This window comes from Nyctereutes procyonoides, unplaced genomic scaffold (assembly GCF_905146905.1).
Source record: "Nyctereutes procyonoides isolate TBG_1078 unplaced genomic scaffold, NYPRO_anot_genome, whole genome shotgun sequence".
Lineage (NCBI taxonomy): Eukaryota > Metazoa > Chordata > Mammalia > Carnivora > Canidae > Nyctereutes > Nyctereutes procyonoides.
Genome location: NW_026575144.1, coordinates 8,130,421 through 8,151,006, shown reverse-complemented (window position 1 = coordinate 8,151,006; position 20,586 = coordinate 8,130,421). Strand labels below are relative to the sequence as shown.

The 20,586-nt window shown below is 37.5% G+C and overlaps 1 protein-coding gene across 6 annotated transcripts in view; it reads left to right on the top strand.

Annotated features, from left to right (window-relative positions):
• The window catches only part of BICC1 (BicC family RNA binding protein 1), a 279,085-nt gene that overhangs the window by 225,397 nt on the left and 33,102 nt on the right, over window positions 1-20,586 (top strand). For 5 of the 6 annotated variants that reach the window (XR_008662314.1, XM_055308892.1, XM_055308891.1 and 2 more), the window contains 5 exons: window positions 15,503-15,582; window positions 17,344-17,502; window positions 19,075-19,128; window positions 19,566-19,760; window positions 19,980-20,231. Coding sequence is in view for 5 of the 6 variants with exons in the window: in XM_055308892.1 (XP_055164867.1) it covers window positions 15,503-15,582; window positions 17,344-17,502; window positions 19,075-19,128; window positions 19,566-19,760; window positions 19,980-20,231 (740 nt within the window). In the remaining variant the exon portion in view is untranslated. Of the gene's footprint in view, window positions 1-13,223; window positions 13,293-15,502; window positions 15,583-17,343; window positions 17,503-19,074; window positions 19,129-19,565; window positions 19,761-19,979; window positions 20,232-20,586 lie in introns of those variants that run through there. The other variant, XM_055308895.1, reaches the window with a different exon arrangement.

The following is a 20,586-nucleotide window of genomic DNA, read 5'->3' as shown; positions in this document are numbered from 1 at the left end:
ACTATAGATGAGAAAGAAGGAATTTTTCAAATTGAGAAAATACTTGTCACTATCATTAACATTTTTAAAGGTCTAAATTTTCAAGAAAATTCTTAAAACACTGTGCTTGGAAAACAAGGAGTTTTGACAAGATTTAAAGTATAAGAATGTGATTTGATTTCAGGACTTTACTGATAATCTTCATTTAAAGTTAATGAGTTTTTTTTTTCACATTGTAAATATATACTTTTTCATGATAGAAAATACAGAAGAACTTAAAGCATAAAATAAAATAAAAATTACCTGAAACCTTATTACTTAGAAGTAATCACTGCTTCTAAGCTTGTTTTTCTTTTTATTCTCCTCAATATATGTGTATCCTTAAAATAAAATGACAGTACCTGATTCTTTCTGAATGTCTCCAGTACTTCATTACTCTCCAGGCATTTTGCGCCAAGTCTTATTTTCATCAAAAGTATGTTAGTTGGCTTAACTATATCCTTGTTAGCCTTATAATTTAAAGTTTCCCCTCCAGTTTTATAAATAAAAATTATTTAGTAAGGTTGAAATTTATTCAAGTTTATATATTTATTGACCATTTTTCTGTTGAATCATTTATCTGTGCCTTTTGCCTAGTTTTCTGTGGGTCCATTAGTGTATGTTCAATTTTGTTTTTAATTTACAGGAGTTGTAGTACTTGGAATCTTAAAGGGAGAAAGGAGAATGTAGTTGCTGTGGGCTGGGGCAAAGGAGTATTACCTTTGGATAAATGTCTGGTAAATTCTAATTTAGAAATTGTTAGGGTTCAAGGTAACTTTAGATATTTTTATTAAGAAAAATAAAGGACCATTTTGAAGTGATTTAATAATTTAATTTTTAATTTTTTGCCCCAGAAGATATAAATCTCTTTGGACTGAGAGATTAAGACCCTTGGTTCCAAAAAAAGAAAAAAGACCCTTGGTTCCCACTCAAGAGTTATCAAAAAAAATATGAAGTAAATAAATAATATACCAAATAATGTTATAGTGAAAGAGATATGACAATTGTATTCATTATGTGTGATGCATAAAAAAACTATGAACAAATTTTCAGCTAGTCTGTAGAAAGTGGGAATAAGAAGAAAGGATTGCCAGATTTTCTCAATAATTTAAAGCTCATGTACTTAACATTAGGTACTTTTAATTTTTGTGAAAATTACTAACTTACTTGATATCATGAGCAAGCTTGACACAGTCTTCAGTACCTGGAGTCATATGGACCCTTAATTAACTGCTCTTCTGTACAATCTGTAAAACTTTCTCATTAGATCTTACAACAAAGATGAGAAAGGCGGAGAATTTTTTTGCCAGTCTTGAGTTGCCAAGTTACTTTTAGAACTGAATTCCTAAGAGTTTTGCTCTTTCTTACATACGTCCTTAACTGTGCCTCATTTATCTTCAAAAAACAGAATTTCTAGTTTTTTAAATTTCTTCTCTTAGTAGGCCAGTTATAAAACAAACAGATTGTATATGTGGTATGATGTGGTCAAGTCTTCATTTACGGTACTTTCCTTGTCTAATGCATGTGAACCCTTAAATGCATGGTTGCTTTTTGGTAACAGCAGCCAGCAGTTTTGTGTTAGGATTTTTCACGATTAGTCCCAGCTGTTGTAAAAAGGAACAGTCTACCCTGGCCATAGATAACAGCACTTTGGGTTTAGACCACAGGCAATACTACTGGGACCTTCCATGAACACTGTGAACATCAGTATTCCTTGGAGAGAGAATGACCATTAGTCACTTCTGGCTCCTCAAAATTGTTGCGTAACTTGCTGTTATCTCAGTACAGTCTCCTGGGGAGGCTTTATCTTGGCATATGCCTCCATCCCCACTGCAATGCTCCCCTCTTCGTCAGATGGACCATTGAGTATGGGACTGGGACTCCTATTCCATTCATTTTGGGTTCTCCTTCCTCATCCTGGGTCCCTGCAGTGTTGTTTCTGTCATGCCTTGTGTCTTGGGCTTTGTTCCCACTGTGACAAGAGTGTCTGTATCTCACTCATATGTACATTCCCATCCTCCTTTGTGGTAACCTAGCACTGCGGATCCTTTCAGTAGAGTTGTTACAGACAAATCATTCAGACTATTCCAGATTTCCTCCTGGCACTTAAGTTTCCTTTCCTTCCCCTTGCCAGAATCCTTGTCCTTATCTCTGGAATATAAGGCTTGGATGCCAAAAGGCTTCAGAAACTAATTGAGTTAAGCTTTGTGTTTTTAACTTTCTTTTTCCACACTCTGTGCTCCAGAGCTAGATTTCTCTTGTACTTTGGATTTGTCTTGCCCTCTTTCTCTCTGAACAGCAACTCTGCAGTTATGCTTGAAGTTTAGCTTACACTCCATAAGATAAGGTGGTTTGTGAGATAAAGTAGTTTACTCTTTCCTAATTCTCACACTTCTTAAATTTATCTTTTTTTGATTATTTTACCTGTTATGCCTTGATTTTGCTTTATACTTTGTTTGCATTTCGTGTTCTTCTCTGAAATTATTCCTAGGTTTTTACAGAGTCCATATACTTGTTTCAAACGACATAAACATCATTGATAAAGTATCCAGGGATCTTAACAGAGAAAAGACATGTGCCCAATTTACCCCTTCCCTCTCTCATGCCTTATTTCCTTCTAAAGTTGAAAAACACAACAATTAAAAGAGCATATTGTTACTATATTTGAATGCTTTTATTGCTGATTATGTTGGAGATTTGGCATTCTATCAATAATGGTTCTTTTTTTATAAATTTATTTTTTACTGGTGTTCAATTTACCAGCATACAGAATAACACCCAGTGCTCATCCCGTCAAGTGCCCCCCTCAGTGCCCGTCACCCATTCACCCCCACCCTCCGCCCTCCTCCCCTTCCACCACAGCCTAGTTCGTTTCCCAGTTAGGAGTCTTTATGTTCTGTGTCCCTTTCTGATATTTCCCACACATTTCTTCTCCCTTCCCTTATATTCCCTTTCACTATTATTTATATTCCCCAAATGAATGAGAACATATACTGTTTGTCCTTTTCCGATTGACTTACTTCACTCAGCATAATACCCTCCAGTTCCATCCACGTTGAAGCAAATGGTGGGTATTTGTCGTTTCTAATGGCTGAGGAATATTCCATTGGATACATAAACCACATCTTCTTTATCCATTCATCTTTCAATGGACACCGAGGCTCCTTCCACAGTGTGGCTATTGTGGACATTACTGCTATAAACATCGGGGTGCAGGTGTCCCGGCGTTTCATTGCATCTGTATCTTTGGGGTAAATCCCAACAGTGCAATTGCTGGGTCGTAGGGCAGGTCTCTTTTTAACTCTTTGAGGAACCTCCACACAGTTTTCCAGAGTGGCTGCACCAGTTCACATTCCCACCAACAGTGTAAGAGTGTTCCCTTTTCTCCACATCCTCTCCAACATCTGTTGTTTCCTGCCTTGTTAATTTCCCCATTCTCACTGGTGTGAGGTGGTATCTCATTGTGGTTTTGATTTGTATTCCCTGATGGCAAGTGATGCAGAGCATTTTCTCATATGCATGTTGGCCATGTCTATGTCTTCCTCTGTGAGATTTCTCTTCATGTCTTTTGCCCATTTCATGATTGGATTGTTTGTTTCTTTGGTGTTGAGTTTAATAAGTTCTTTATAGATCTTGGAAACTAGCCCTTTATCTGATACGTCATTTGCAAATATCTTCTCCCATTCTGTAGGTTGTCTTTGAGTTTTGTTGACTGTATCCTTTGCTGTGCAAAAGCTTCTTATCTTGATGAAGTCCCAATAGTTCATTTTTGCTTTTGTTTCCTTTGCCTTCGTGGATGTATCTTGCAAGAAGTTACTGTGGCCAAGTTCAAAAAGGGTGTTGCCTGTGTTCTTCTCTAGGATTTTGATGGAATATTGTCTCACATTTAGATCTTTCATCCATTTTGAGTTTATCTTTGTGTATGGTGCAAGAGAGTGGTCTAGTTTCATTCTTCTGCATGTGGATGTCCAATTTTCCCAGCACCATTTATTGAAGAGACTGTCTTTCTTTCAGTGGATAGTCTTTCCTCCTTTATCAAATATTAGTTGACCATAAAGTTCAGGGTCCACTTCTGGATTCTCTATTCTGTTCCATTGATCTATGTGTCTGTTTTTGTGCCAGTACCACACTGTCTTGATGACCACAGCTTTGTAGTACAACCTGAAATCTGGCATTGTGATGCCCCCAGATATGGTTTTCTTTTTTAAAATTCCCCTGGCTATTCGGGGTCTTTTCTGATTCCACACAAATCTTAAAATAATTTGTTCTAACTCTCTGAAGAAAGTCCATGGTATTTTGATAGGGATTGCATTAAATGTGTAAATTGCCCTGGGTAACATTGACATTTTCACAATATTATTTCTGCCAATCCATGAGCATGGAATATTTTTCCATCTCTTTGTGTCTTCCTCAATTTCTTTCAGAAGTGTTCTATAGTTTTTAGGGTATAGATCCTTTACCTCTTTGGTTAGGTTTATTCCTAGGTATCTTATGCTTTTGGGTGCAATTGTAAATGGGATTGACTCCTTAATTTCTCTTTCTTCAGTCTCATTGTTAGGGTATAGGAATGCCATTGATTTCTGGGCATTGATTTTGTATCCTGCCACACTGCCAAATTGCTGTATGAGTTCTAGCAATCTTGGGGTGGAGTCTTTTGGGTTCTCTATGTTGAGTGTCATGTCATCGGCAAAGAGGGAGAGTTTGACTTCTTCTTTGCCAATTTGAATGCCTTTAATGTCTTTTTGTTGTCGGATTGCTGAGGCTAGGACGTCCAGTACAATGTTGAATAGCAGTGGTGAGAGTGGACATCCCTGTCTTGTTCCTGATCTTAGGGGAAAGGCTCCCAGTGCTTCCCCATTGAGAATGATATTTGCTGTGGGCTTTTCATAGATGGCTTTTAAGATGTTGAGGAATGTTCCCTCTATCCCTGCACTCTGAAGAGTTTTAATCAGGAATGGATGCTGTATTTTGTCAAATGCTTTCTCTGCATCTAATGAGAGGATCATATGGTTCTTGGTTTTTCTCTTGCTGATATGATGAATCACATTGATTGTTTTACGAGTGTTGAACCAGCCTTGTGTCCCAGGGATAAATCCCACTTGGTCATGGTGAATAATTTTCTTAATGTACTGTTGGATCCTATTGGCTAGTATCTTGTTGAGAATTTTTGCATCCATGTTCATCAGGGATATTGGTCTGTAATTCTCCTTTTTGGTGGGGTCTTTGTCTGGTTTTGGAATTAAGGTGATGCTGGCCTCATAGAACGAATTTGGAAGTCCTCCATCTCTTTCTATCTTTCCAAACAGCTTTAGTAGAATAGGTATGGTTTCTTCTTTAAACGTTTGATAGAATTCCCCTGGGAAACCATCTGGCCCTGGACTTTTGTGTCTTGGGAGGCTTTTGATGACTGCTTCAATTTCCTCCCTGGTTATTGGCCTGTTTAGGTTTTCTATTCCTTCCTGTTCCAGTTTTGGTAGTTTGTCGCTTTCCAGGAATGCGTCCATTTCTTCTAGATTGCCTAATTTATTGGCGTATAGCTGTTCATAATATGTTTTTAAAATTGTTTGTATTTCCTTGGTGTTGGTAGTGATCTCTCCTTTCTCATTCATGATTTTATTAATTTGAATATTCTCTCTCTCCTTTTTAATCAGGCTGGCTAATGGTTTATCTATCTTATTAATTCTTTCAAAGAACCAACTCCTGGTTTTGTTGATCTGTTCCACAGTTCTTCTGGTCTTGATTTCATTGAGTTCTGCTCAAATCTTCTTCTGCTGGGTGTAGGATCTATTTGCTGTTTTTTCTCCAGCTCCTTTAGGTGTAAGGTTAGCTTTTGTATTTGAGTTCTTTCCAGTTTTTGAATGGATGCTTGTATTGCGATGTATTTCCCCCTCGGGACTGCTTTTGCTGCATCCCAAAGATTTTGAACAGTTGTATCTTCATTCTCATTAGTTTCCATGAATCTTTTTAATTCTTCCTTAATTTCCTGGTTGACCCTTTCATCTTTTAGCAGGATGGTCCTTAACCTCCATGTGTTTGAGGTCCTTCCAAACTTCTTGTTGTGATTTAGTTCTAATTTCAAGGCATTATGGTCTGAGAATATGCAGGGGACGATCCCAATCTTATGGTATTGGTTCAGACCCGATTTGTGACCCAGTATGTGGTCTATTCTGGAGAAAGTTCCATGTGTACTTGAGAAGAATGTGTATTCAGTTGAGTTTGGATGTACAGTTCTGTAGATATCTGTGAAACCCATCTGGTCCAGTGTATCATTTAAAGCTCCCGTTTCTTTGGAGATGTTGTGCTGAGAAGACCTATCGAGTATAGAAAGAGCTAGATTGAAGTCACCAAGTATAAGTGTATTATTATCTAAGTATTTCTTCACTTTGGTTAATAATTGGTTTAAGTATTTGGCAGCTCCCACATTCGGGGCATATATATTGAGGATTGTTAAGTCCTCTTGTTGGATAGATCCTTTAAGTATGATATAGTGTCCCTCTTCATCTCTCACTATAGTCTTTGGGGTAAATTTTAGTTTATCTGATATAAGGATGGCTACCCCTGCTTTCTTTTGAGGACCATTTGAATGGTAAATGGTTCTCCAACCTTTTATTTTCAGGCTGTAGGTGTCCTTCTGTCTAAAATGAGTCTCTTGTAGACAGCAAATAGATGGGTCCTGCTTTTTTATCCAGTCTGAAACCCTGCGCCTTTTGATAGGGTCATTAAGCCCGTTCATGTTCAGAGTTACTATTGACAGATATGAGTTTAGTGTCATCATGATATCTATTCAGTCCTTGTTTTTGTGGATTGTTCCACTGAACTTCTTCTTAAAGGGGAATTTTAAGAGTCCCCCTCTAAAATTTCTTGCAGAGCTGGTTTGGAGGTCACATATTCTTTCAGTTCCTGCCTGTCTTGGAAGCTCTTTATCTCCCCTTCCATTTTGAATGAGAGCCTTGCTGGATAAAGTATTCTTGGTTGCATGTTCTTCTCATTTAGGACCCTGAATATATCCTGCCAGCCCTTTCTGGCCTGCCAGGCCTCTGTGGAGAGGTCTGCTGTTACCCTAATACTCCTCCCCATAAAAGTCAGGGATTTCTTGTCTCTTGCTGCTTTAAGGATCTTCTCTTTATCTTTGGAATTTGCAAGCTTCACTATTAAATGTCGAGGTGTTGAAGGGTTTTTATTGATTTTAGGGGGGGATCTCTCTATTTACTGGATCTGAATGCCTGTTTCCCTTCCCAGATTAGGAAAGTTTTCAGCTATGATTTGTTCAAATACATATTCTGGCCCTCTGCCCCTTTCAGCGCCCTCGGGAACCCCAATTAAACGTAGGTTTTTCTTCCTCAGGCTGCCGTTTATTTCCCTTAATCTGTCTTCATGGTCTTTTAATTGTCTGTCTCTTTTTTCCTCAGTTTCCCTCTTTGCCATTAACTTGTCTTCTATGTCACTCACTCGTTCTTCCACCTCGTTAACCCTCGTCGTTAGGACTTCTAGTTTGGATTGCATCTCATTCAATTGATTTTTAATTTCTGCCTGATTGGATCTAAATTCTGCAGTCATGAAGTCTCGTGAGTCCTTAATGCTTTTTTCTAGAGCCACCAGTAGCTGTATAACAGTGCTTCTGAATTGGCTTTCTGACATTGAACTGTAATCCAGATTTTGTAACTCTGTGGGAGAGAGGACTGTTTCTGATTCTTTCTTTTGAGGTGAGGTTTTCCTTCTAGTCATTTTGCTCAGTGCAGAGTGGCCAGAAACAAGTTGTATTGGGAAAAGGAGAAAAATTGAGGAGAGAAAGAAGGAAAGAAAAGAGAAAAAGAAAAAAGGAAGAAAAAAAGAGAAAAAAGAAGAAAAAAAGAAAGAAAAAGAAAGAAAGGAAAAGGGTGGGGGAAGCAAACAGAAATCAAAAAAAAAAAAAAAAAACATTGGGAAGTATCTTCTGTTTCTGTATACTTTAAGGCCCTTGACTTCCCCTGGAACTTGTCCATCTATTTGGTCTTCTGGGGGAGGGGCCTGTTGTGCTGATTTTCAGGTGTTAGCACTTTGGGGAGCTGCTCTGCCCCCTGCCTGGTGGGGTTGTATACCCCGTGAGGCCCCAGAAGGAACAATCACAGTGGCTGCGGCAGCTCTGGAGCCCTGGATTCAGCCTCCGCACTAACTACGGGGCTCTCCGTCTGCAGGGCCTGGAGGCTCCGGGGCGGGGCCGCTGATCTGCTCAGCTCGGGGCAGGAGTGTCCGCGCTGTCCTGGGCCCTCCCGACCTCTGCCTGTCCCGGGGGAGGCGGGATCCTGGGCTGTGTCCCAGTGCCCTGTGCTCCGGGGCCTGTGCTGTTGGATTCGTGCTCCCGCCGCACTGCCCCCTCCGAGCTGCGCCCGGGTCAATGTGCTGCAGCCCTTAGGGAGCTCAGCACACTGTCCCCGGGGCGGCGCAGGTGTCTGTTAGTGTCCCAGGGAGCCCGAGGGCATCCCCGCCCTCCTGGGGTCCTGCTCCAACTCCCTGCGGGCCGGGCCCCTTTCCGCCCGGGAAGGTTGGTGCAGCTCCTGCTTCTCCGGGACGGGGCTCTCCTGTCCTGGGGACACTCGCCCTGGCCTCAGCCCGGCTCCTCGCGGGGCCCCTCCCCCTCGGAGGCCTTTTGTTTCATTTCTTTTTCCCCGTCTTCCTACCTTGATAGAAGCGTGAACTCTTCTCACTGTAGCATTCCAGCTGTTCTCTCTTTAAACCTCAGGCCGAATTCGTAGATTTTCAGGGTCATTTGAAGGTTATCTAGGTAATTTGGTGGGGACAGGTGATTTGGGGACCCTACTCTTCCGCCCTCTTGCCCCTCCTCCTCAATAAAGGTTCTTGTGTATCTTCTGGTTAGCTGTGCATTTTCTCAGGCTAATAGCTCTTTTCTACCTAGTGGATAAAGGGTCCATTGGCTCCATCTTAGTATGTGAACACACCCTTTTATTCACCAAAAACCTGCCTGAAAGTGCTTATCATAGTGGTGAGGGCACCTCATCTCCAATCATTGCCAAATAGTTGAACTGAGAAAGGTCTTAAAGAACTTGTCATACTTTTATCTTTTGATTTGTTCATGTCATTTATGCCAGTGTCATGTCAAGAACACACTTCCTTTGTTGAGTATTAAGTTTTATTCTGCCAAGTGGAGTTTTGATAGGTAGTTATCCTGGGGCATCACGGTGTGTAAAGTGGTCATAGATACCAATGGAAACATCTTTTTCTCATGAAAACTAGGTTTTTTATTTTAAAACTCATTTGCTTTGCATTTCTCTCTTCTCGCTCCCCCTCTAATGAACTAGGAAGGAGATTTTCTTCTGTTTTTTTGTTTGTTTTGTTTTGTTTTTCTTCTGTTTTAAAATAAGATAAATAAGGATTATTTTATGCCTATGCTAAAGCAGCATAGTTGGTTTGGGAGGTATCTGCAACAGGGAGATTTGTGCTTTGTTTTGTTTTGTTTTTAGGTCTGTGTTTTTTGAATCCTACCTGTAATATCTGATGTCTTTAGCTGCTCACCAACATTTTGCTGGGATTCTTCTACCTACTCTCCCAATATTCCCTTTACCTTTTTATTCTAACTCAGTTTATTAGGATTCTTGTCATCAAAGAGCATTCTTTGAAATAATCTGGAGTCTGTATTTCTGGCTACAAAATCAGCTTAAAGTGTATTGACTTCCTATCATTCTGTTCCATTTCCTTTGAAATAATTTCCAAATTTAATGAATCAGTTCAGGTTTTCTTTATCTCTTGCCTGGTATATATGTTCACCTAAAAATGTGATATTGGTGTGTTATTTGTCCTGTACATAACATTTTTGCTTAAAAAGGAAAGTGTATTTCTCAGGAGATCAGAAGGAAACTTTTGTTTCACAGAAAAATATGGGCCGTGGCCACAAGACCCATGAGTCAGATTCACTTTTGTTGATCAGCAGTGACTTGCCAGCTTAAAGGAATGGTGATCAAAGTAGCACATGGATTGAGTGGTATCTAATTTTGAACCGTGACTGGCTCAGATAGGGTTTTAAGGAGACTCCTATCTCTATATGGGGGTTTTCACTGCATTTTTTTGATGCCTACAAGCACATTATTCAGGAAATGCCAGTGGAGGGGAATATTGAATTTCATCTAGTTTTTTGTTTGTTTATTTTCGAATTTCATCTATATTGATGCAGAGTTGCAAATTCCTGGAGTATGCAAAATGAGGAAAGCAAGCCCAAGCTGCTGTCTCTGAAGCAAGTTGTGGTTCATGGCAAATCACTATTTCACACGTTTGTGTTTACTGCCTACAGTTTGAGGTTCTAAATGAGGAAACATTTAGGTTGTGATGTCTTAGGTGAGCTTCTTATAATGAAATACCAGAAACTTGGAAAATAAAGTTGTTTATGAGGTTAGTTTTTTATTTAAGAATGTTGTAGTACTGCTTCACACCAAAGATATTTAGTTTATTTGAAAGTATAATAATGTTCTGACCAAACTCCCTCATTGAAGAAACTCTACTCCAAAGATTCAGTGACTTTTCCAAGGTCACAGATCTTGTTTATGATTTACTTATGATTCAGAATTTATCATAATCGTGGAATCTACGTATTTTCCCCATGACGTGAAAGGAATCTACTACAGAGTCAGTCATTAAAACTTTTAATACATTTTGTGTGATATCTGCTGCCTTTTCATAGCATTTCCCTGTGTGATCCAAGCCCCAGTGAGATGTCCAGGGCTTTTTCTGAGTCTTGGTTTATATTGCCTATTTGGTAAAATCCTTACCTTTCAATCACAGTCTTCCTTATTAAAAAACAAAATTGCCAATAAGTACTTTGAAACTACTTGCTAGCTGTGGATATATTCCCAGTGGTTGTAGGGAATTTCAGAGAAGTTAGAGATATCTCTCTGCCTGTCAACCCTGACTACTTCTAACAGTATTAGATAGACCCAGCTGCAGCCCCAGCCAATGTCCTTCTTCTTAGACAGTTTTGAAGTCTAAAACTTTTAAGGAAGAATTTGAAATAAAAGAAAGCTCCAAGCCAAAAGAAAGTAAATTCTGTCCACTGCCCTCTTCTTATGGATTTGAGGCCATTTTGACAGTTTGATATAAATTCATAAAGTGTACCAAAGCCATCTTGATTTCAGGCCATGATATGGAAATTTTCCCCATAAATAAAAGTGCAATTTTAATATGATGCCTTTTATTTTGAGTGTTGTGGGTGGAAGCAGCCAGGTTAGTTAAATAAGCGATTTTCTGTTGTTTTTTCTCTCCAAGAGAACATGCTGAGAATGAAAGCATTGCTTTGAATTTTTGGTGTTGAATCTTTTCGCAACAGCATTCAGTCATGGAGACAGGAAAGGAGCTATAAACAGATCATTGGTGAAATAGTGATGGCTTAAATTCATCATATGTCAATAACACATTACTTTCTGTAGCGTAATAAATACAGTGAAATGGCTGACATAAGTCTTTTGTATAGATGTTGCTCTGGTATAGGAGTGAAATGGAAAGGAGGTTTAAGTTTGAGGAGAAAAGGAAAAGGCAATAAAAATTTTTACTCATGTTTCCAGGAATGGGAATATTTCCAAGGATGGGAAACCAGAGGGTACAAGCAGAGTACCAAGAGATAATCTTTTAAAACCATAGCTAAACTTCACTTAAGCTCACATAAACATCCCAACTCTTTTAAATATATATCTTTACTGAAAATATGTTTTTTAGCATGTGTTCTTATAAAAACAAGTGTTGCCTTATCAACTCTGTATTAATTTCCATATGGAAATCATAAAAACCTTTTTTGCTCAAAGGTTTAGCTCTTTTGCAGTATACACATATAAAATGCCCATTTCTCACCTGTATCCATATCGCTTCATATAACTTATTAAAGGTTGGATCACTTTCTGGTCTTCCTTTCTTCCATAGGATTACACTACAGAGATGTGAACAGATTGATGGGGCATGAGTCTAAAAACCAAAAGTCTGGATGGACATCTGAGAGTTCTTTGTATTTTTAAAGTGGTACTGAGATAAAAATATTTAAGGTCAAAACTGTTCTGGGAAGTATAGGACATATAATCAGTCACCTTAGATATGAAGTTTTAGGCTCTTCCCATGGGTTTCCATCTCCTCCCTCTGTATAGCCATTTCCAAAAATAAGGGCACCTTCTGTTCATTCACCTACCGCTTAATGAGTATCTACTACTTGTTTGGCACCATGCAAGTTAAAAAACCAAAGGATTAAGACAATCCTTGTATTTAGAGAGCTTGAAGGTTGATTATAAAGCAGTGGTATTATTTTTAAAGCAAATATCTCAGAACTTTCATGCCCAAATCAATTATTTTTAAGGCAGTGGGAGACAGTACACTTATTGCCTATTACTCTGCCATCTTCCAGGAGTCTTCATAGCTGTCCATTTTCTTTTATGTTCATTAATAAAGCTAGTACTTTGGCTTTTTTCATCATCTAGTATTTCCAGAAGGGGTCTGAATAAAACCCCAGTCCCTTGCAGGACACATTTAAGCTGTGACATTGAGCATTAATTGAATGTAGAGAACTGGATTTCAGGATTGGAAATAAGCATATTAAGTTCAGCCTGGATGGAATAAGAATTCACATCCCATAGATAACTTTCAAGCAGGACAATAGAGGAAATGAAGAATATACTAGTATTGGCCACATTAACAATCTAAACCATAATTTTATCATGATTATTTTTCTCTATACTTATGAGACTTGATTATGTAAAGAATCATTTTCCAAACAAGTGCTGATTTGGGTCCTGGAGTTATATGTTGGTGATTGTGTTGTTTATCTCTACGTCCATTGATAATTTATACTTTTGGGTCACTAGATGGTGCTCTTTCACTTTGAAATAAAATATATTTTCCATTGAGGCTTTTGCTTTTTATTTTATTGTTCTGTTGATACAGAGATGGTGGAAAATCAAATTCCTTCATAAATTGGATCTGATGCTTTCTTGTCCCTTTACAGATGCATAGGAATTTTAATGTGATTATCTAACCTATGCAAGTAACAGGTTTTCAGATTAGCATACCACTCAATACTTAACTGTTAATTTATTTTGTATGAAAATATATTTTTCCCTGTAGAACCATTTTATGTTATATGTACTTGACTGATACATAAAACACTACAATTCTATTTTTTATGTGGTTTCACTTGCTGTGTCCTATACTTGATCGAAGAATGACTTGGGAAACAAACAAAATGCCAATTACTGGATCCTGGAGACCCAGGAATATATATTCTAGCAAGTGCTACAGTTGAGTACAATCAGGTATGTTTTGAGAAGTGCTAGGTTCTAATCCCCTAGGAGTAAGCATTTTCAGTGGAGATTAATGCTCAAGCCAGCCTATAGTAATTGAAAGTTGAAGACAGCTGGGATCAAAATTATGAATGTAGACAGATCTTAATGTAAATATTGCCTAGAGGAGTTATACTGGATGTAATAATTATTGAAGAAAATACTGTGTTTACATAAGTGCATTAAGGTTGGTGAGAATCTTAAAGAGAAAAAGTGGTTCCTGTTAGGATGCAATAAGGAGCAAGCAGTGGTAACATGATGCCATACTGACTTGAAGTTGTTTGACATCTGTTTTGCCCTACTTTTAGGCCCCTTACTCTATGATACCTGATGCTTAAACATTTTAGAAGGTTTAAAGCAATCTTAAGATCTTTCATCTTCACAGTGTCCCTGTGACTTGACAAACATAAGAGGAAGGATTAAAGAACAGGGTAAGGAGAAGAGTCTAAGACCAAGGGCAGTTCCCAGGAGACCGTCTGGGGACAGAATGGGGGGGGGGGGATTGGAGGTGACAGCACTGACTCAAATTAAGCACAGCTGCTGGGATGTCTCCCCAGGAGGCCAGAGGCATTCCTGAGCTCTGAAGGCTGCTGGTGCTCTGTTGTTGACTCTGATTGTTCTACCTTGATCTTAAGAGCCAGGAGCTTTAGGACAGTGTTTCCTCCCTCCTCTCTCCCTTCCTCTGTCTCTTCAATTGCCTATTTTTACCTTATGAGTATAATATGCTCATCATGGCATGGGTTTTCAAATGGACTGTTGGATGGGGATAGGTAAGTGACAATATCAGGGAAATATGTGTAGTTTGATAAAATTCTCTTTTCTTATCCTAGAGAGTTGATGGTTTGGAAGGACTGAGTTGGACCTGCTTGTTAATTGTGAAAAGTGTTCAGACAGTTCCTGACCCCATTGCTGATCTGAAGTGTAGTTCAGGATAAGAAGGACTCCGCAGAAAAGATGGTGTGTTATAGGCAGGCAGTAAGGTTGACATCACCAGTGATGGTGATGACCATGCTCTCTGTTTTTTTGTTTTTTGGGTTTTTTTTCTCTCTGTTTTTCCACTTTATCACTTAAGCTAGTGTTATGGAACATCTGGCTTCCCCCAAATGGTCTTGGTCTCTCAGGCTGACCTGTGGGGTAATAGAACACTCTGTTGTTGGGGAGACTTGGAAACCTGACAAAAGAAAGAACTGAAACAACATCCTTACCCCAAGTTTGGCTGTAAAGATTCCAGCCTGGCGAACTGCTTCAGCTCCTTTAAGCTTTTACTCAGACCTCGTTTTCCCAATGAGGCCTAATGCCCTGACCCCCATCCCACAGCTGGTACTCCTCCTTCTATCTGTTCTCTTTTTCATAAGTTATGTTCTAATACACTAGGTAATTTGTTTATCTGATTCATTTTTGTTTCCCTGTACAAAATTGTAAGCTCCATGTGGATAAGGGTCTTTTTCTTCACTGATACATCATCCAACCCCTAGAATAGTGACTGGTACATAGTAGAAGTTCAGAAAATACTTGCTAAATGAATTAATGTTTTCCTTTATCACATTCCGTGGCAGTAATCATTAATACATGTAGCATATATTAGCCATTTAACAATAATTCTGGATAAATATTAAATATTCCTGAATGAAGATAATATTTTACTCTGTTAACCTTGATGTATAAAGATACCTTCTGAGTTAGGTTATCACATGTTTTTAAAAGTGTGGATCCAGAGTTGGAAGACATTGTATTATAATGAATGAGCCTCTGAGTGGTTTTCTAGGGCAAGTTATTACACTGCTCTATGCCTTAATTTCCTTTGGAAACAACCTTGCAAAGCTGTGGGGTAGATTAAATGAGTTAATGCATTGAAAGCTGTAGATCAGGACTTGGAATGTAGCAAGAATGTAGTAAGTAATAAAATGAATTTATAGATTCTTTACTTGTTTAAAAAATAATTACATTTGATAAACTTATTTTTCAGTTAAATGGTTTAGCTAGCTTTCAGAAGAAAAAAGCTATTCAGAAAAATGTACAACTTGGGGATTTCCATGTTCCTGTTTTAATTACAATGTTAGCATACCTAGAATGAATCAAATACTGAATTTCTTATGGAATCTCTTTTCTTATATTGTAATATCAATTTTAAAACAAAGAGTTTGGGGGTTTCATATGAGCCCTTTGTTTTTATTTTCTTCTAGATCCCCATATTAAGGTTTCTGGAAAGAAAGAAGATGTTAAGGAGGCCAAGGAAATGATCATGTCTGTCTTAGACACAAAAGTAAGTGAATGTTAAGGACATTCAGATGTCAGAACCTTGTCTCTGCAAGGGCTACTTCATGCTGTTATGAAAAGAACCATTTTGGAGAAGAAAAACCACGAGAAAGTAATGGTGGGTTTTAAAATAAGTATGTGTGATTCTACAATGGATGTAAAGTTCTGTTTAAAATTTAAATGAGCTCTCAAGCTGGGTAATTGAGTAATATTATATATACATACTAAAATGTGTGTATATGTGTGTGTGCACACACACACACGTATATGTATGCCATCTTCAGAAATAGACATTGACCCTGAGTAGTATAGGGCAATTAATGAAGTTAGGAAGAATTAGTATATTTGCCTTTATGATGCCAGAATGATCTTCTGTATAGTTGTGTGCGATGGCATGAAACTTGATACTTTATCTTCTAAGTTCTTTCTCTCTCTGCAGGTTTAGGTTAGAGAGATAATAGGGAAATTTAGATGTGTAAAGATATATACTCATTTGTGAGAATTTATTCTATTAAACATTTCTAAATCACTATATGGCAGGCACTTTGCTAAGCATCTTACAAATATTTGTTAAATTCTCATGACCAACTCAGCACAGAGGTATTAGGGAATTTGCCCAAAATCCAATGATAAATGGAGAGGTGGGATTTAAATCCAGGCTGTCTGGTTCTTAACCACTGTATTTTGCCACCTGGTATTTCACTGAAATGGTTTCTGATCTCTTCCTGTTTTTCTCTTGTTTTTTTTTTTTTTGTTTGTTTGTTTGTTTTTTCTAAGAATTATTCACCTTACAATTATTAAATATTCTAGAATCTTTTCCCAAAAAAAGAATATATTTTTCCTGTGTTTTAAATGTTCAACTAAAGAACTAAGTTTAAAAGTCAAAGTATTTAATGGATATGTTTAAATTTTAAGAAATAAGACTATGTAAAAACCATCAATATCTTTAACATCTTGTTGTATTTTGAATTTTTAATTTCACCTTCTGAGGACTGAAGGATTTTTTATAAATGAGGAAAGGTTTCATATCTTTATAATTTTACAGTACTGAATTTCCCAAAATTAAATACACAGATTCTAATAGGACCACAATTATTCATTATGTCTTAGAATTTTACATTTGCTTTATTATAACTAATCGTATGCTTTGTATTGATTTATGTAAGCCATGTTACTGCTGGAGCTCTGTGTTTTGTTAACCCTTCTTCATTCTTCCTGCCACTGAAAATAACAGGTCTGCTATGTAAAGTTTGACCTACAGTAATAGGCAAGTTGTGAAAACAATGCTTACAAATACTTTTTTTTTCAAATACTTTTTAATTCAATTTTGGGTTTTATTTTTACTGTTTCTGTCACAGTTCAACAGTCCTACTAACCTACATATATTCAGTCTTGTAATTATTTTCATCTGATTTTAGTTATTTGAATTAAATGTTTCATGTTGAATGTTTCATAATGTCTGTTAAAAATGAGTAATTTATTTGTAATTATACCTGACTTTATTTAAATGCTGCTTTCCAAAAAGCTATCTTGGTAAAGAGTGTATCTTTTAATTTCTTCTGGCAAATTTATCTTAAAATGAGAATTTCTTTTTTATAGCCAAAGAAAAATAGAAAGTATGCATTTATAGATTAAGATGATCTTACCAAAAAAATTGTAAGATTTCCCACCGAGTCTTATTGTCAGTATTGTTCCCTTGGAGAAGAGTTCTAAGGAGTTTTTCCTTCCTTTTTCATGCATCAAGAATTAATACATTATTTCCATATAGAGCAATCGAGTCACCTTGAAGATGGATGTTTCACATACAGAACATTCCCATGTAATTGGCAAAGGTGGCAACAATATTAAAAAAGTGATGGAAGAAACAGGATGTCACATCCACTTTCCAGATTCCAACAGGAATAACCAAGCAGAAAAAAGCAACCAGGTGCTTTGTTTTTTCACATGAACTGTTACGAAAAAAAGTAAAGTTATAATTTTTCATATGCTTATTTTTTGGGGGGAGATGAAAGCAAAAAAAATAATCATGGAGATACCATATGATCTTACTAATATGTGGAATCTAAAATAAATAAATAAATAAACAAACAAACAAAACAAAGGAATAAACAAAAAGCAGAAGCAGACCCACAAATGCAGAAAACAAACTGATGGTTCCCAGAGGAGAGGGTGCTTGGGAGATGGGCAGCAGGGGGTGAAGGGGACGGGGACCTACAGGCTTCCAGTTGTGGAATGAATAAGTCACTGGAGATAAAAGGCCCAGCATAGGGAATATAGTTAGTGGTATTGTAACAGCTATGGTGAGCATAGCATAACTTCTCAATTTGCCAAATCACTAAGGTTGTACACTTAAAACTAATGTAACATTATGTGTCAACTATACTCAAAAATAAAGAGCCTTTTCAAGGAGACCGAGATGCTCTACTTTTTTAAAGAGATGACTACAGGTAGGCCTTAACTTTTAATCTCTAAGTAGTTGTAGAAGAGAGAGGAGCAACATAAATGTGATGGCAACATAAAATGAAGTCCTTTAGGCAAGGCCCAGAGAGCATTATGTTGGTCCAAGTACTGTCCACTGTGGGGATTCTGTCTGTAACATCACACACGTGGTTCTCCAGGGTACATCACATCACCTTCTAAGAGGCAGTGCATGAGTGGCCATCTTCCTCATGTTGACTGAATTATGTCTCTCTTTAGTTTATGCATATTTTTCTAGTTCTTGTGTTTGAAAACAAATGAAACTCACTTGTCCATACAAAGCACTTTCAGTATTTGAAGATTATATTATTTGTGTTACTTGGGAGTTTTCTCTGTAATCTAATCACAGTAGTAGAAACTGTCAGCTACAAAGATGAATAAGAAAACAATCTTTTCTGAATGGGGACTAATGGTGACAGTACCACATTAGGAAGATAGAAAGCAAGGACAGTATTCAAAATATTTGACAATTGGTATAGCATGGGATATGGTCATCAGGAACAGTGTCCTGGAGCCCCATACCCTTACCCTCATACCAGTATTAATTTTTTAGTTGAAAGATTATGGGAAAGTTCAGGGCATCCCAGGAGAGAGCTGCAGGTGATGTATGCAGTAGTTCAATAATTTTGAGTACTTACTGCAGCAGTATCATTGTATATTGATGTATAGTACAGACTTAATACACAGTATGCAGAGTTTAAACAACAAGTAGAAAATGCAGTGAACAAGAGAAATTATAAAGTGGGCAGGATGGCATTATGGGAACTGAGAAATTTTAGGTCAGTCCAGCGGTTGATGTAAATTAGTTGACACAAATCAGCTGAGGAACTCATTAAAATGCAAATTGTGATTAAGTAGGATTGGGTTGGTGCCTGAAATTCTTCATTTTTAATAAGCTCCCAGATAATGGCAATGCTGTTTTTTTTTTGGGATGACATTTTGAGTGGCAAGGGTGTAGGTAACTGGAAAAGCAGATGTGGGCTCAGTTAAAATCTAACTCTGTATTTTCTTATTTTTGCAGGTATCTATAGCAGGACAACCAGCAGGAGTAGAATCTGCCCGAGTTAGAATTCGGGTAAGTATTACTTTAATACTGTAAATCAATGTCAGTAATGTTTGCATCATAAAGCAATAAAAATATCTTAACGTATCAATTTATAACCAAGTCATGTGTTCAGTAGTTAGGAAATAGTGACAGAAGTTGTTTTAGTCTATTAAAAGTGTTTCTTAGAGATATTCCAGATTGTACCTGACTCCATTTCTCTGATGATTTTGAAATGATGAAAAAGAGGCCCAAAGAAGAATGCCACAGGCAGTTTAAGTTACAAAACTCTCAGATTTCACAAAAGACTCCTTTCATTTGAGAAACTTTATAAAGGCTACCCAAGCTTATGTCTGTAATAAAAGCAATATATGTTTTAGAATTCCATCCTCAGAAAAGAATGAGCTCTGCACATCTCTAAATGTGCAATGATTCAGCTGTCTGCTTTGGGTTCTCATACTTTCATTTAGGAGCTGCTTCCTTTGGTGCTGATGTTTGAGCTACCAATCGCTGGGATTCTTCAACCAGTTCCTGATCCTAATTCCCCCTCAATTCAGCACATATCACAAACGTACAACATTTCAGTGTCATTTAAACAGCGTTCCCGAATGTATGGTGCTACTGTAATAGTACGAGGGTCTCAGAATAACACCAGTGCTGTGAAGGTAAGCAGTTGAGATAATTATGAACATTGTAATTGTACAGATTATGCGAGTTTTATTTTTAAAGGATTTTGAACTAATTTTTCAGAATTTTCCCTTGTATTGTCTTGGTTTATAGAATGTGTTGAATTTCTCCATAGCTATTAGAAGTACAGTGGAGTCTTTCCTTGTATGTGGACACTTATTTAATAGGATTATTCCTTTCCCACCCTTTCTTCATAGGAAGGAACTGCCACACTGTTGGAACATCTCGCTGGGAGCTTGGCATCAGCTATTCCTGTGAGCACGCAACTAGATATTGCAGCTCAACATCATCTCTTTATGATGGGTCGAAATGGAAGCAACATCAAACATATCATGCAAAGAACAGGTGCTCAGATCCACTTTCCTGACCCTAGTAATCCACAAAAGAAATCCACCGTCTACCTCCAGGGCACCATTGAGTCTGTCTGTCTTGCAAGGCAATATCTCATGGTAGGTTTACTGAAATTAGTGTTATGGTTTCATTTTATTTTATTTACTTCTTTGGGTACTGTATACCTGGCTGCACATACCTTACTACTGTGGTATTTATGAAAATACTTTGGAAGCTTTGTTAAATAAAAAAGTTTCATAGTAAAAGGAAATAAAGTAAGAGTAAGGTGTGTAGTACCTCACAAGCTTAATGTTATTACATAGGTGAGTAATTTCTTTGCAGTATTTTTTTACTTAAACTAAACACAGAAGAGGATGCAATGAAGTAATTGATTATTTTCATCTGACATGCAGTATTGGTTTGCATTTGACAAAGTCTTCTGTTTGAACAGAAAAGTAAAAATACCTTTTTTAT